Consider the following 14,522-nt stretch of genomic DNA (forward strand, 5'->3'; position numbering starts at 1 on the left):
TATAATTTGGGCAACTATATTGCACAGTAGGCATATCGGATGCTTCCGAAAGATATCATGAGTTGGTATAAGTACGGATGACGATGATAGTCACGTCACTGGGGCATTGGTATGGATTAGCAGTTGGTGAACTGTTTTTCGAACGTGACCGAATAACGACAAATCACTTGGAAAAGCATGTAGTCAATGATTTATCGTTTGGTTATATCAGTGCACGATGTAGTCCTTTGACCTGAGACATTGTAGTCGGATCCGATATGGATGCGTATGGTTCATACGGTGTATAAGTACGAGACTAATCATGTTTCGTACAATAAAGCCTATTTGGTCATGCGTTGTTCATATGCGGAAACGAACGATGGTCAAGAGGGGATCCATTGACTCGAAAATATAGGATCGGGAGTACCGCTGACTCCATCCGGATTCGAGTTCCTAGACGAACATCGATAAATGTTGGAAATCAGAATCTCTAGCTAGAATATTATTAGTCATACAAAAGCAGTTTGTGATGACGCGTTCGGACATATTGATCGACGATTCGTGAGTAGAAGATCGAGTTTAGGATTTTGAAGTTCTATGAATCCGTCCTCGGGTCAGGATATTTCAAGGAGGGACTTTACCTGCATGGTACGTATGATCTGAAATGAGTTCGATGAAGTATTTCTCATCGTGGTTTAGGGACTGTGGCACATTGCTAGATGTTTACCATAGTCGTTGAGCTCCCGGACAGGATTTCAGATTCATCCAGAACCGGCTCATGGCTAATCCACGGTGGACCTACATGGTCACACCAATAGCCTTATACATAGAGACCCCCCCCCCCCCCCCCCCCCCCCCACCCCCCCCCCCCCCCCCCCCCCACCCCCCCCCCCCCCCCCCCCCCCACCCCCCCCCCCCCCCCCCCTCCCTCCTCTCAATTTCGGGATTCTGATTCTGATTGTAATATTTATTTTCAGAGCAAAGATAACCTACGAGAAAGAGACTAATTGATATTCTCTCTAAATGCTCAGTTATTTTACCGTTGCTTGCTGTTTGTTATACGTGACCTCTTATAAACTCTCATATATCAAAGAAACAGTGGATGTAGGAATTGCTTTAAGCATCCGAACCACTTTAGTCTTTGTATTCAATTATACTGATTAACTCTTGAATTAATCATATCACGTGTAATTTTTAAAAACAGCTTAGCACTTTGCACTTGTGGGTCGTTGGTATCAAAATCATACATCAACATGTTTGTATCTCTTTACATGAAATACTAAAATCATAGTATTGGTCATGATCAATTAATAGATTGACTTGAGAAATACTAGATAGAGTAATTCTTAGAGTAAAACTAGTATGCATGTTATGACGTTATTTTCAAGCAAATTTAATTTTTTTTTCCCATATTATCATAGCCTTGTTAAGTTCTTCAATGAAGATTCTAATCTTACTTGATGGTCAAATGATTTTAACTTTAAACACATGAGGGGATTATCATGTTAGATACGTAAGTCTTGTAAGAAAGAATCATATACTCTTAAGTTTTCTGCATAAATAAGAGATATATCAATAATTCCAATTCTCAATTATATCGTATTTTTTAGTCTAAGTCATCCTATGTACGTACAATCAGGTTATTAGTTTTTTATGAAAGAAAATATATTTTTTCAAAGCAATCGAGTTTATTGATTGACCTAGAGAAAGTCCTACAATTATGGGATTCATTTAATTATCAATCATAATTTGTTTTCACATCATAAAAAATGTATCTATATTATGAATTATATAGATATCTGCGATAGAGAAGAGAGAAATAATAGGAACAATATTATATCGCTAATTGAAACAAACGAATTGGGTGGAGGCACTTATAAATGTGTAACCACTTTATTACAACATTGTAACAATAAAATAGGCAAGCATTATTCAAGTTATAGAAGGTAATCCACTGCATTTGACATGTTTCTCTAATCATCCATCTAGAATTTTGCCTGGAGATCTTTCACCACTTTTACGTCCAACATGAAAGCCTTGGCAAGAAAATCTGGATTAATTGGAGGATTTGACCCAAATACAGCGTTGGCAATAGTAATGACACCGGGGTTTTGGCTGCTCAAACCAGCAAAGGCAAAAGCATTTGTTTTTCTGATATTGAATTGAAAGTGAACGAGACCAATGGGGAAGACGAACACGTCACCCTTGTTAAGAACTTTGCTAATAAGTGTGTTATTAGGATTGGAAGTGACGAAACCAACAGGAAGAGTACCCTTCAGAACTAAAAATTAAAGGGAGTTAGGTATAGAAATTGTTACAGAAAGAAAAAACTGTTATAACTATTTTCGTGGGACTGAGACGAACCTTATTGTTTGTAATTGTTTCCTATATTTTTTATGCATCATGTATGGATGGACTTTCTAATGATATTTTAATTTTGATAATCTTTCGGTTGTTGATATAAAGTTAGATATATATGCTTTATTTAATAATGAGTTTGATTTTATTACACCGTTAGTTATGGAACCAGGGTAAACAAAAAAAGAACCATTCACTTTATTTCAAGCCGTGTCCCATTCATTGATTAAAGTTAGAGGAATACTAAAATCTTCATATAAATTACATGAAACCAATAGACACCAAAGCATGTTGCTTATTTGGTAAAGTGAAGATTTTCTAGTCAATTAGAAGAAATTCTTGAATTCTTCATTAACAAACGTGCGCACAGATCTTCATAAAGCCGTTGATAGAAAACACTGCGTTTCTTACAAACTTTGACTTCTGACATTTTAACCCAATCAAATAACAAGTTAGTCCTACTACTCTCCAAAATTGCATTTTAAATCAGACTGCTCTTAAGCTTATATCTTGACAGGTAATATTTGGTAAAATTAATACCACATATTTGTAACTAAGAATAACCGCTTTCGATATAAAATTCAACGTTCTTACCAATATAATAAAAACTAAAGAATACCAAAAATTTTGACGGAGACCAATTTATGTTGTATAATGAAGATATAATTTTATGATTATTTTTTATTTCGATTTATTACTATCAATTGCTTGTTAGGATCATAAAAAGCAAGTCATCTTTAAGTTTCTATTGTTTGTCCTTGTCCCATACGTTAAATATAAAGCTTCAAAAAGTAAGACCCCCTTTATTCCTTTTCCTTATATTAATAACAAAATCTGAGACACGTAATGCAATAAATAGAATAGCCATATGTTATAGCTGACAAGGTGGTTCAAAATGAAAGTTGGCGGTAGCCCATTCCCATATACAGTTATAAATTACTTAGAAATTAAGTCAGACAGAAGTCTTTGGTTATGTATCCATTAGTTGTGCTTTGAAGGTATCAGACGTAGTAAAAAGACTCTTTATTTTTTCAATAGTATAATATATCAATAATTTTATCATTCTATCCTGTTTTAATTTACAAATCGAAAAGAGGTAATTTATTATAAAATAAAAAGTAAACCGATTGTGTTCCCTTGGGATAAATTACGTAAGCTAATCATAGATGAAAGTAGGGGTGGGCAACCAAATAGGGTAGAACTGAACCGGTAGGTACTCGAGGTGGCAGTTCTAAAAAATCAGAATCTATACTGTGCAGTTCTGGTTCCGGTTCCATCACTACAGGAACCAAAACCGGAATTGAGACCTAGGTATCTGGGTAAGAGTCGAGATTGAACTGTAATTTTTGTAAACTTTTGGAAATGTATTTTTAATTTTTTTGGGTGTATTTGTCATTTTTGTGAATAGTAAGGGTAATCGTAATTTTCTCGAGTATCTGGAACCGAAACCTATGTTTGAGGTTCCGATTCCAGACTTTTAGGAACCGGAACCAGACAGTTCTGATTCCGATTCCAAATCCTAAAAACCGACTGGTTTTGGTTCTTATTCCGGTTTCATGGGATTTGGGCGGGTACCTAGACTTGCCTACCCCTAGATGAAAGAGAGTGGCACTGACGTTTGTCATCCAAATAGAAAGACAGCCAAATTTTGTAACATGCATGAGCTCAACATGAAAAGGCTTTGCAAATAAGGCCCAAAGGTGGCCAAGAGGGACCGCCAAACAGAACCTGAAAAACTCAATTAAAGCTGCGGAAAATTGCCCACAAGGGGATGAACCTGGAATCCTGGTCTCTATTATTAAGATTCAATTTAAACATGCTTAATCAGTTGAATAATTGTTAAAATATTCAACGTTAATCTAGCTTGTTGACTACACAATTATTCTTTAATTTTCTATTGAATTTCACATTCTAGTCTCTCTTAAGGATTTTCCTAGAGCCTACAGAACCCATCTTTTTTATTATGTCTTCAGAACAACTTATAACAATAAGAAACTTTGAGTGAATATACTAGTGCACATAAAATTCATCCTACATACGTACAATAGATTATTAGTTTCTTACGAAATAAAATATATATTTTCAAAGGAATCGAGTTTACTGACTGACCTAGAAGAATTCCTAGAATTATGGAATTCAATTATCAATCATATTTTGTTTTCACATCATGAAAAATGTATTTATATTATAAGTTACATAGATATCTGTAACAGAGAAGAGAGAAATAATAAGAAAAATATTATATCATTAACTGAAACAAACAAATTGGGTGGAGGCACATATAAATGTGTAACCATTTATTACAACATTGTAACAATAAAATAGGCAAGCGTTATTCAAATTGTAGAAGCTAATTCAGTGTATTTGACACATTTCTCTAATCATCCATCTAGAATTTCGCCTAGAGATCTTTCACCACTTTTACGTCCAACATGAAAGCCTTGGCAAGAAAATCTGGATTAATTGGAGGATTTGACCCAAACACAGCGTTGACAATAGTAATGACACCGGGGTTCTGGCTGCTCAAACCTAGGGGTGTTCAAAAAAATGCAAAAACCGAACCGATAACCGAACCAAAAACCGGTTAACCGAAAAAACGGTTCGGTTACGGTTCAAAAAATTCAAAAAACCGAATTTCCGGTTCGGGAAAAAATAAAAAGCGGTTAACCGAAACCGGTTTTTTGAACCAGTTTTACAAAATATAATATATTATATATTAAATAAAAAATAATAATATTTTTAATGTATTGTTAGTAGTGGTCAATGGATATATATGAATGTCTAATTTTTATTTGGATATGTATTATTTATATTTACAATTTAATTTAGGAAAAAATAAAAAAAATAAGTTTTATAAAAAAGAGGGAAAACCGGTTAACCGCTTTAAAAAAAGCGGTTAACCGGTTTTCCCTCAAAACCAGTTCGGTTCAAAAAAGCGGTTAACCGGTTCGGTTAACCGCTTTTGAACACCCCTAGTCAAACCAGCAAAGGCAAGAGCATTTGTTTTTCCGATATTGAATTGAAAGTGAACGAGACCAATGGGGAAGACGAACACGTCACCCTTGTTAAGAACTTTGCTAATAAGTGTGTTATTAGGATTGGATGTAACGAAACCAATAAGAAGAGTACCCTCCAGAACTACAAGAATCTCAGTGGCACGAGGGTGAGTGTGAGGTGGGTTTTGGCCATAAGGAGCAAAGTCAATACGGGCAGCTGAAATGCCAAGAGTGTTAATGTCAAAAAGTTCTCAATCAATTATATTTTTATTCCTGTTACGATTCTGTTTTATAAGTACATATCAAGATATATTTTCTATACAGATTTTTCTCCTATAATTATGCTAACCGTATGAAGGAGATAATTTCTTTCCATCCAACTTCCTATAACTACTCTAATTCCTTTCATATACAACTCACGCCAACACTCCCCCTAAAGTTGATGCATACAGATCCTTCATGCGCAACTTGATCAGTGAGTTGTGGAAGTCTTTGCTGGACACGGCTTTGGTTAGTATATCTGCAAGCTGGTCCTCAGATTTGACAAATGGGAACTGGATTGTATTATTCTCTAGGTTATGTTTGATGAAGTGTCAATCAACCTCTACGTGCTTGGTTCGATCATGCTTAACCGGATTGTTTGAAATGTCTATAGCAGCTTTATTGTCACAAAAGAGGTTCATTTCAGACTTGGGAGCAAAACCAATCTCAGATAATAGTCTTTTCAGCCAAAGGAGCTCACACAACCCTTTGACCATCCCACGAAACTCTGCCTCTGCACTCGAGAGTGCCACCACCTTTTGTTTCTTGCTTCTCCATGTCACAAGGTTTCCACTTACGTACAAATGTGAAATACCCTGACATCGACTTCCTATCAGAGATGTTCCCGGCCCAATCTGCATCGGTATAGCCATCAACTTCCACATGATCTTCTTAGAAAACATGAGCCCTTTTCTTGGAGAAGACTTCAAGTACTTTAGTATCTGAATTACAGCCTCCATGTGTTCTTCACTTGGACAATGCATAAATTGACTCACTACACTCACAGCATAAGCAATATCTGGACGAGTATGAGAGAGAAAAATTAGTTTTCCAACTAATCGTTGATATCTTCCCTTGTCAGTTGGTTTCTGGTTCAGATATACCCCAAGTTTATGATTTTGGACAATTGGGATATCCACTGGTTTGCACTCCAACAATCCAAATTCAGATAATAAATCTAGGATATATTTTCTTTGGGATAAAAATATGACTTGGGGTGATCTAGCAAATTCTATCCCAAGGAAATACTTGAGCCCACCTAGATTCTTCATTTCGAATTTGCAAGCCAACTGCTATTGGAGCCGTGAGATTTCTTCAATATCATCTCCCATAATGATCATATTGTCGACATAAACAATAAGAACCATAACTTTGCCTTGCTATTTTTTGAGAAATAAGGTGTGGTCTGCGTTGCTCTGTTGGAAACCGTACTTCTTCATTGCCAAGCTAAATCGCCCGAACCAAGCCCGTGGTGATTGTTTTAACCCATACAAAGCTCGTTGTAACTTACACACCTCATTAGTTCCTGTGGTCACTAAGTAGCCTGGAGGGATGTCCATAACCTCTTCTTCAAGCTCACCATGAAGAAAGGCATTTTTCACGTCCAACTGATGTAGTGGCCATCCTAAATTTCCTGCAAGAGATAGCAACACTCTAACAGTATTTAATTTTGCTACTGGTGAGAAAGTATCTTGATAGTCTATACCATATGTTTGAGTGTACCCTTTTGCCACGAGTCTTGCCTTGTATCTTTCTATAGATCCATCAGCTTTGTGTTTAATGGAAAACACCCACTTGTACCCCACTATTCTTTTTCCTTCCGGTAGTGGCACTAGGTTCCATGTCTTGTTCTTCATTAGTGCCTCCATTTTATCTTTGATTGCCTGAGTCCACTTCGGGTCTTCTAAGGCTTTCTCCACCCTTGTTGGAACATGACACACAAACAGGCTATGTACAAATTTCTTGAGAGGATCATTCAGCTCCTTTGTGGACACATAATTGGCAATAAGGTATCTTGATCTTTTTTCCTTAATGTCTGGTGAGTAGCGGCTTGGGGGCTTGCCATGATTTTGCCTATTAGGTAACACATAACTAACAGGAGATGTCACAATATTTGTGTTAAAGAGGCTTACCTCAAGACCATTCTCAGGAGTTGGGTCTTCGGGTACTGCAGAAGGGGAAGAAACATGCACTTCGTGATCATTTTCATGGTGTTCAGTAGCGAAGAGATATGTTCTGTTCGCCTTAGTTCCACATGCGTTTCAGATAAGTTTTCATTAGCCGAAGAGATATGTTCTGTTCGCCCTGAAGAGATATGTTATGTTCGCCTTGGTTCCACATGCGTTTCAGATAAGTTTTCATTAGCCGAAGAGATATGTTATGTTCGCCCCGAAGAGATATGTTATGTTCGCCCCGAAGAGATATGTTCTGTTCGCCTTGGTTCCACATGCGTTTCAAATAAGTTCGGCCAATTTAATTCCATCCAATTCTACTCTTCTTGTCTAGTCTCCCCCTCAAGAGGAGAAGTGGGTGGAAAAAATGGTTCGGTTTCCATGAAGGTGACATCCATAGTAATATAGGTGCGACCAAAAGTAGGATCATAGCATCTATAACCTTTTTGATGAAAAGCATAGCCTAGAAAAAAACATCGACGAGCACAAGGGTCCAGCTTAGTCCGCTGGTTTTTATGGAGATGGACATACGCTACTCAACGAAATACACGTCAAGGAAGCATCAAGACTGCAGGCACCGGAGTGTAGCCCAAGAGGGCTTGTAATAGAGTTCTAAAATTCAACACCTTAGAGGGCATCCGGTTGAGCAAATGAACAGCAGTGGTGATGGCGTCTGCCCAAAACCGATTAGGAGCATGGGCACCAATTAAGAGAGCTCGAGCGGTTTCAAGAACATGGCGGTTTTTCTGCTCAGCAATGCCATTTTGTTGAGGGGTTTAGGGGCATGAAGTCTCGTGAATAATGCCATGTTGTTGAAAGTACTCATGAAATTGGTGATTGACATATTCACCACCATTATCCGATTGAAGGACTTGAACCTTAGCAGAAAATTGTGTTTGCACCATAGCATGAAATGATTTAAACACACTGAGTACTTCATCTTTATGTTTGAGCAAATACAGCCAAGTCATGCGACTGCAGTCATCAACAAACAACACAAACCATCTGAAGCCAGATATAGTAGTAATTGGGGAAGGACCCCACACATCATAGTGGATCAAAGCAAATGGAATATCCTTTTTATTCAAACTTAATGGAAAAGAAGTCCTATGACTTTTTGCCAATATGCAAGTTTCACATTGAAAATCAAAATTATTCAACTGAGAAAATAAATCTGGGAACAAATGTTTCATATAGGTGAAGGACGGATGTCCTAACCGACGGTGCCAAAGCCAAAGTTCCTTTTCTTTGACACCAATAGAATGATGCGTATGATGTGCTTGGCCCACACTCACATCTTCCATATAGTAGAGTCCCCCCCTCTTAGTACCACACCCAATGATCTCCTTTGTTAGAATGTCCTGGAGAAGATAGAAAGTAGGATATATTAACACCATGCAGTTAAGATCAGAGGTTAGTTGGCTCACGGAGAGAAGCTTATGAGATAAAGATGGAATAAGTAAAGTGTTATGCAGCTGTAACATAAGAGATAAGGCCACAATGCCCGCTCCAGTGATCGGAGAGGTAACGCCATTAGCATTGGCAATAGTCGTACGTTTCGGTAAGGAAGTCATGATGAAATCCATGGTAGAAAACGTCATATGGTCAGTGGCGCTAGAGTCCAAGAGCCATGCACCACTGTTAGCATCATTAGTCGAAGTATAACAAGCACAACCAGAGTTACCTGAGTCTGGAACCAGTGCCATCTGTGGTGTGAAAGAGAGTTGAGGTTCGGCAATAACCACGGTTGCTTGACCAGAGCCTGCATCCTTAGTGCCAAGGTCATGACCCTTCTTAGCCTGGAGATCATTCCAGCAATCAGGATACCCGTGCAGCTTAAAGCAAGTGTCATGAGTGTGTCTCGAATTGCCACAATGAGAGCACTTTAAATCGTCGGAAGATGCACGAGATTTATGCTTGCCATTGTGCATGGTAAGAGGATGGGCAGAGGAACCAAGTCTGAGTCCTTTGGTGGCGAGAACAGCGCCAGATACACCATCTGCATTGCCAGTGATTATAACAGATTGACGGAGGGCTTCACGGCGGATATGGGCATATGCTTGGTCCACAGTAAGGAATGGGCGAAGCTGCAACACGTCGCCCCGGATCTTATCGAGTCGATCATCCAGACCATCCAAGAAAACATATACTCTGTCTTCTTGAAGGATAAGATTATAATGTTGGATATCAACGGCACACTCCATAGGATTAGGCCGCCGGAAGTCAATCTCATGCCATAAGCCTTAGAGGTCATTGTAGTATTTCTCAAGGGAACCTCCAGCCTGTTTCAACCGTGTCACTCGACGTCGAAGATCATAGACCTGAGACGTGTCACTACCATCAAAGTAAGTGGTAGCAATGGAATCCCACACCAACTTAGCCGTAGGAAACCGAATGAAATTCCCTATCAAGGAGGGATCCATGGAGTTTATCAACCAACCTTTGACAATGGCATTGTCCGTACGCCATTTGTGAAATGTTGGATCTGTCGAAGATGGTTGTGGAATATCACCATTGATATATCCCAACTTGTCTTTGCCAGAGATATACATCTCGACAACTTGGGACCAGAGAGCATAGTTGGTTTCATTCAACGTGATGCCGATCGGAGCAGCGGAGGGTTCGGTGATCATGGTCGGGGTCGGGGTTTGGACTTTGGTGAGAGCTTCGATCATCTTAGCCATGAAGTCAGAGAAGAGAGAATCGGAATAAGACTCACCAGTCGGGGGTTCTGTATCAGAGTTTGACGACATGGTGGGCAAGGTGAGGGATGGGAAGTTTAGGGTAGGTGGGTACCAGGGTTAGGCTCTGATACCATGTCAAAAAGTTCTCAATCAATTATATTTTTATTCCTGTTACAATTCTGTTTTATAAGTACATATCAGGATATATTTTCTATACAGATTTTTCTCCTATAATTACGCTAACCGTATGAAGGAGATAATTTCTTTCCATCTAACTTCCTATAACTACTCCAATTCCTTTAATATACAACTCACGCCAACAGTTAAGTCCTGGAATTTTATCGACATTCATAGCGCTAACATTTGAACCAACTGGATTGTTTGTGTCTCCTGGCATCTTAACTGAAAAGTAGAAGTCCCAAGCTTTGGCGAGCTTGGGGTCCTTGCAGAACTTCCCATTCACAAACACTGAAAACATGAAAGAATTGAATTAATATCGAATACATGCCTAGCCATAGAAAGGATGTATATAGAGAGAGTGTATGTGTGCTGCTAATGTACATTCAAAGATATAAAAATAGAAATTGTGACAGAAACTTAAAACATACCAGCGTGTAGGGGGTCATCCACGGCTACACAAAAGTCCTGAAGAGGACTGGGATCAAAAGCAGAGGCAAATGAGGAAGCCAAAGCCAGGAGAACAAAAGCCAAAAGGAAACTTTTCATCTTGATGAATGTGTTAAGTCTCTCTATTCTTCAAGTAGTATTGCTTTAGTAATAAAGGTGAGATATGTTGCAAGGCAAGTTAGTGTATTTATAGATAAAATTCATTGAACTAGTCTTCATTGTTTCCCCTACCCAAAGAAGATGATGAATACTTACCAAGTCTTCAATGGTTATCTATTTTAAATTTCCATCAAGAGCAGGTCTTTAACAACCAAATCAAATTGTTAAAAGTAAATTTTTTTCTTCATTGCTTACATCGCTGCATTTAAATGTATAGAAGAGGTCCGCTTTTGTGTCTCACTGGGCCGCTGGTGTTTTTAAATTTCATTGACTAAATTGTCCAACATGCATGATCAAGAAAATAGCGAATGGATTCACACAGATTTGCTCAAAAATATAACAAGACTCGTGTATTTGCTCAAAAATAAGACAAAAAAATGTGTATCGTCTTCATGATCTTCTAGAAATTAATTAGAGCAAGATTAAGTTCTTAAATCAGACATAATCTAATTCCCAATACTGCATACTGAATTTCAGTAACATAAGGAATAGAATCTTTTACCGAAGCTAATAAAAGGAAGTATGAAAAATTGTGCATTTGCTGATGTTAAGTTGACATCCCACCTAAAAGCTTAAGCTTATAGGTGAAGGTTCAACGTAATACATATATTAAACCATTAGGCTCTATCACGTCAAACTTGGATTTTTTTTTTTTTTCATTTTCTTTGTCCACACTACAAGAATTTAGGCTTATCGCAATAAAATAATTTGTTACTAAAAATATCAAAATTGTGACCATTTCGCTAATGTGAGGAATTGTATTGGTCACCTGGTTGGTCACATTAAGCTCATACTCTTAAGTGTATGGTGATAAAAAAGTGTTTGATCACAATAGCCTAATTATTTATTATGACAATAATAATTTGTCACTTTAAACTAGTGTATTATGATAAATTATTTGTAACAATTAGAGCTGGCGGTGCGGCACGACATGGCACAGCATGAAAAAAGCACGACACGACATGGCACAGCATGAAAAAAGCACGACACGACAAGGCATGACACGAAAAGGAGCATGGCATGACATGGCACGAAAATATGCAGGTCGTGCCATGGGCCTAAAAAAGGTATGTGGGCTGGCATGGCACGGCACAAAAATTTAAAAAATTTAAAAAAAAAAAAAACAAAATTATAAGAATTTAGAAATGAATGAAAATGAAGATGTATAATAATTCTTAATCCTAATTTCTAAGTTTGTATTTGAAATTTAATTAATATTTCAATGTCTTATTATTTTATTATATTTCATAGTGATTATATATATTTTTAATTAATATAAATACAAAATTTCACTAAATATAACATATAAAATATTGATTGGTTCCTAACTTCTTGGGAATGTCCAGGATGCTTAAACTCTTATAGATATTCCGTTGTTGGGGGTCTCATTCTTTCATTCTTTATACTATATATTTCCATTTACCCAAAAAAAAAAAAAAAATTAAATATTTTTACAAAGCACGTGGGCCGGCCCATGGCACGGCTCATGACACGGCCTAAGGCACGGCATGATATATAGCATGCCATGCCATCGACCTTCAAATTTGGTGGGCCGACACAACATGATAGAGCATGAATTTTTGCGGGTCTTGGCGCGACATGGCCCACGGCACGATGGGCCTTGAATTTTTAGGCACGGCAATATTTTGTCATTACAGGTAATATTTTGTCACAATTGATTTACATTTAATGACCACATGATAAGTTTTATTGTGAGAAAATAATATATTATTACAAAATTGATTTTGTCAAAATTGTGAATAGTGACTAAATTATTCTCCCATAGTTTTAATAGTGACATAATTTTATTTGTCATTCACTTTATTGTGACAACATTTATTTTGACACATGTTTGTTTATATGACAATATTATTTATAAAAAATTGTATAAGTGACTGAAATAATTTTGTAAAAAATTTAATAACATGACAAATAAATTTTTATCCAAATACTTTTACATGACAAAGTTTTTATTGTCAAAATAATATAGGCGTGACAAATATTTGTTGCCATCTCAATAATGATAATTTCTAAAGGTAGCTGATATTTAAAAGAGTCCTGGAATGAAATTTATCTTAATCCTCAACATTTTCCCCTTCTTTGGCCTTCTCTTCCTCTTCTTCATCTAGTTCTGAGTAAGGACTGACAAACACCGTTACGCTAGTTATCTTAATCACCTCCTACACAAATGAGAGGAAAACAACATATAATGATGGCAGGATTCAATAATTTAATTTAAGTCAACTAATTTTATGATTAAGACAGAGTCCAACTGTCCAACAACTAATTTGATCAGAACATACTAAAGTATCTCCATAAAAATCATGAACTTTGTATTTCTAGATATGTAGCTTTTGCGTTAAGTTGAAGCCAGTTTGAGCTCAACCTTCCAAATAACATATGTTACCAAATAATATACTGATTCCTAACACAACATTCACCAAAATTCAAAAGGCATAGAAGACTAATATAAATAGGTCTTGCTTCCCAAAAAGATCATATGCTAAATACACACTACATCTATCATCAATCAGGGAATACCATTTAATTATAAAATAGAAAGCAATAAAAATTAGATACAGGTTTAAAATATATGTAGTTTTGGAGAGATTAATGCTAAACAAATAACTCACCAAAAGTTGACATTCTTAAGAGAGAATGGAAATGTAAGGTAATAAAAAGTAGCTACTATTGGTGTTAAAGGTGAGCCTATGGAGGTTGGAACTCATCAGTACTGAGTGAAATACCCAAGAAAAACCAACATTATAACTATCTCCATTGACTTAAAGCTAAGAGTATTTAGCACATAAGGGTTAATCATTAATCCACACCAGGGCAACATCTTACAAATTATTTGCATTGGAAAACTAAAGATGATAAACTAACAAAATGATTTTCTGAATAAGCAGTTTGGTTGAAGGAATAAAAGCTACTGATTCATCAACACCAATAGTACTCTCACATCAAGAGCATAAACCAAGATGCTCAAGAATTAATTATATCTGTAGAACTTGATCATAGTTGTATCCTTCAATGGAAAACACTTATCTTCTTTTTACTTAATTAAGGTATAATAGAATATATGAAGTGATAAAATGATGCATCCTCGGAGAAGTTACAATTCTAGATTTCAGCATTCATCATCCAGTCAAGTGCATAGCATACAAAAGTCATGCTGCTACATGAGATGTATCAAATGCTTGTAGTTTGATCCTCACGCTAAACATCCAATAGATCATATCACAAAATAATGGAAAGTAATGTTTGTCTCTTACCCACAAGTGAGATATGGCTCCACCTTTTGCAGCTATTCTAATATGCCTTCATTTTCCATGGCAAAGACACTACTAAGATTCAATTATTAAGATTCAATTTAAACATGCTTAATCAATTGAATAATTGTTAAAATATTGAACGTTAATCTAACTTGTTGACTACACAATTATTCTTTAATTTTCCATTGAATTTCACATTCTAATCTCTCTTAAGGATTTTCCTAGAGCCTA

General features: G+C 36.7%; 1 protein-coding gene and 1 pseudogene across 1 annotated transcript; both read right to left on the reverse strand.

Moving 5' to 3' along the window:
- Positions 1-1,964: 1,964 nt before the first annotated feature.
- On the reverse strand, positions 1,965-2,767 carry LOC116117270 (germin-like protein subfamily 1 member 17). The gene is made up of 2 exons (XM_031403302.1): positions 2,698-2,767; positions 1,965-2,260 (listed from the first exon to the last, which is right to left on the reverse strand). The coding sequence occupies exons 1-2, from the start codon at positions 2,765-2,767 to the stop codon at positions 1,965-1,967; spliced, it is 366 nt and encodes a 121-aa protein (XP_031259162.1).
- A 1,971-nt stretch (positions 2,768-4,738) lies between these two features.
- On the reverse strand, positions 4,739-10,956 carry LOC116117265 (annotated as a pseudogene).
- Between the last annotated feature and the right edge of the window lie 3,566 nt (positions 10,957-14,522).

The sequence above is a fragment of the Pistacia vera genome, unplaced genomic scaffold (genome assembly GCF_008641045.1).
Source record: "Pistacia vera cultivar Batoury unplaced genomic scaffold, PisVer_v2 Contig801, whole genome shotgun sequence".
NCBI classification, from domain to species: domain Eukaryota; kingdom Viridiplantae; phylum Streptophyta; class Magnoliopsida; order Sapindales; family Anacardiaceae; genus Pistacia; species Pistacia vera.

What these genes read in the sequence shown, in the direction of transcription:
- LOC116117270 (XM_031403302.1), bottom strand. Translation starts at nt 2,767, where the DNA reads ATGTCAGAAGTCAAAGTTTGTAAGAAACGCAGTGTTTTCTATCAACGG. An exon ending in TTATGAAGATCTGTGCGCAC is followed by an intron (nt 2,261 to 2,697) that starts GTTTGTTAATGA and finishes TTTAATTTTTAG; the next exon opens with TTCTGAAGGGTACTCTTCCT.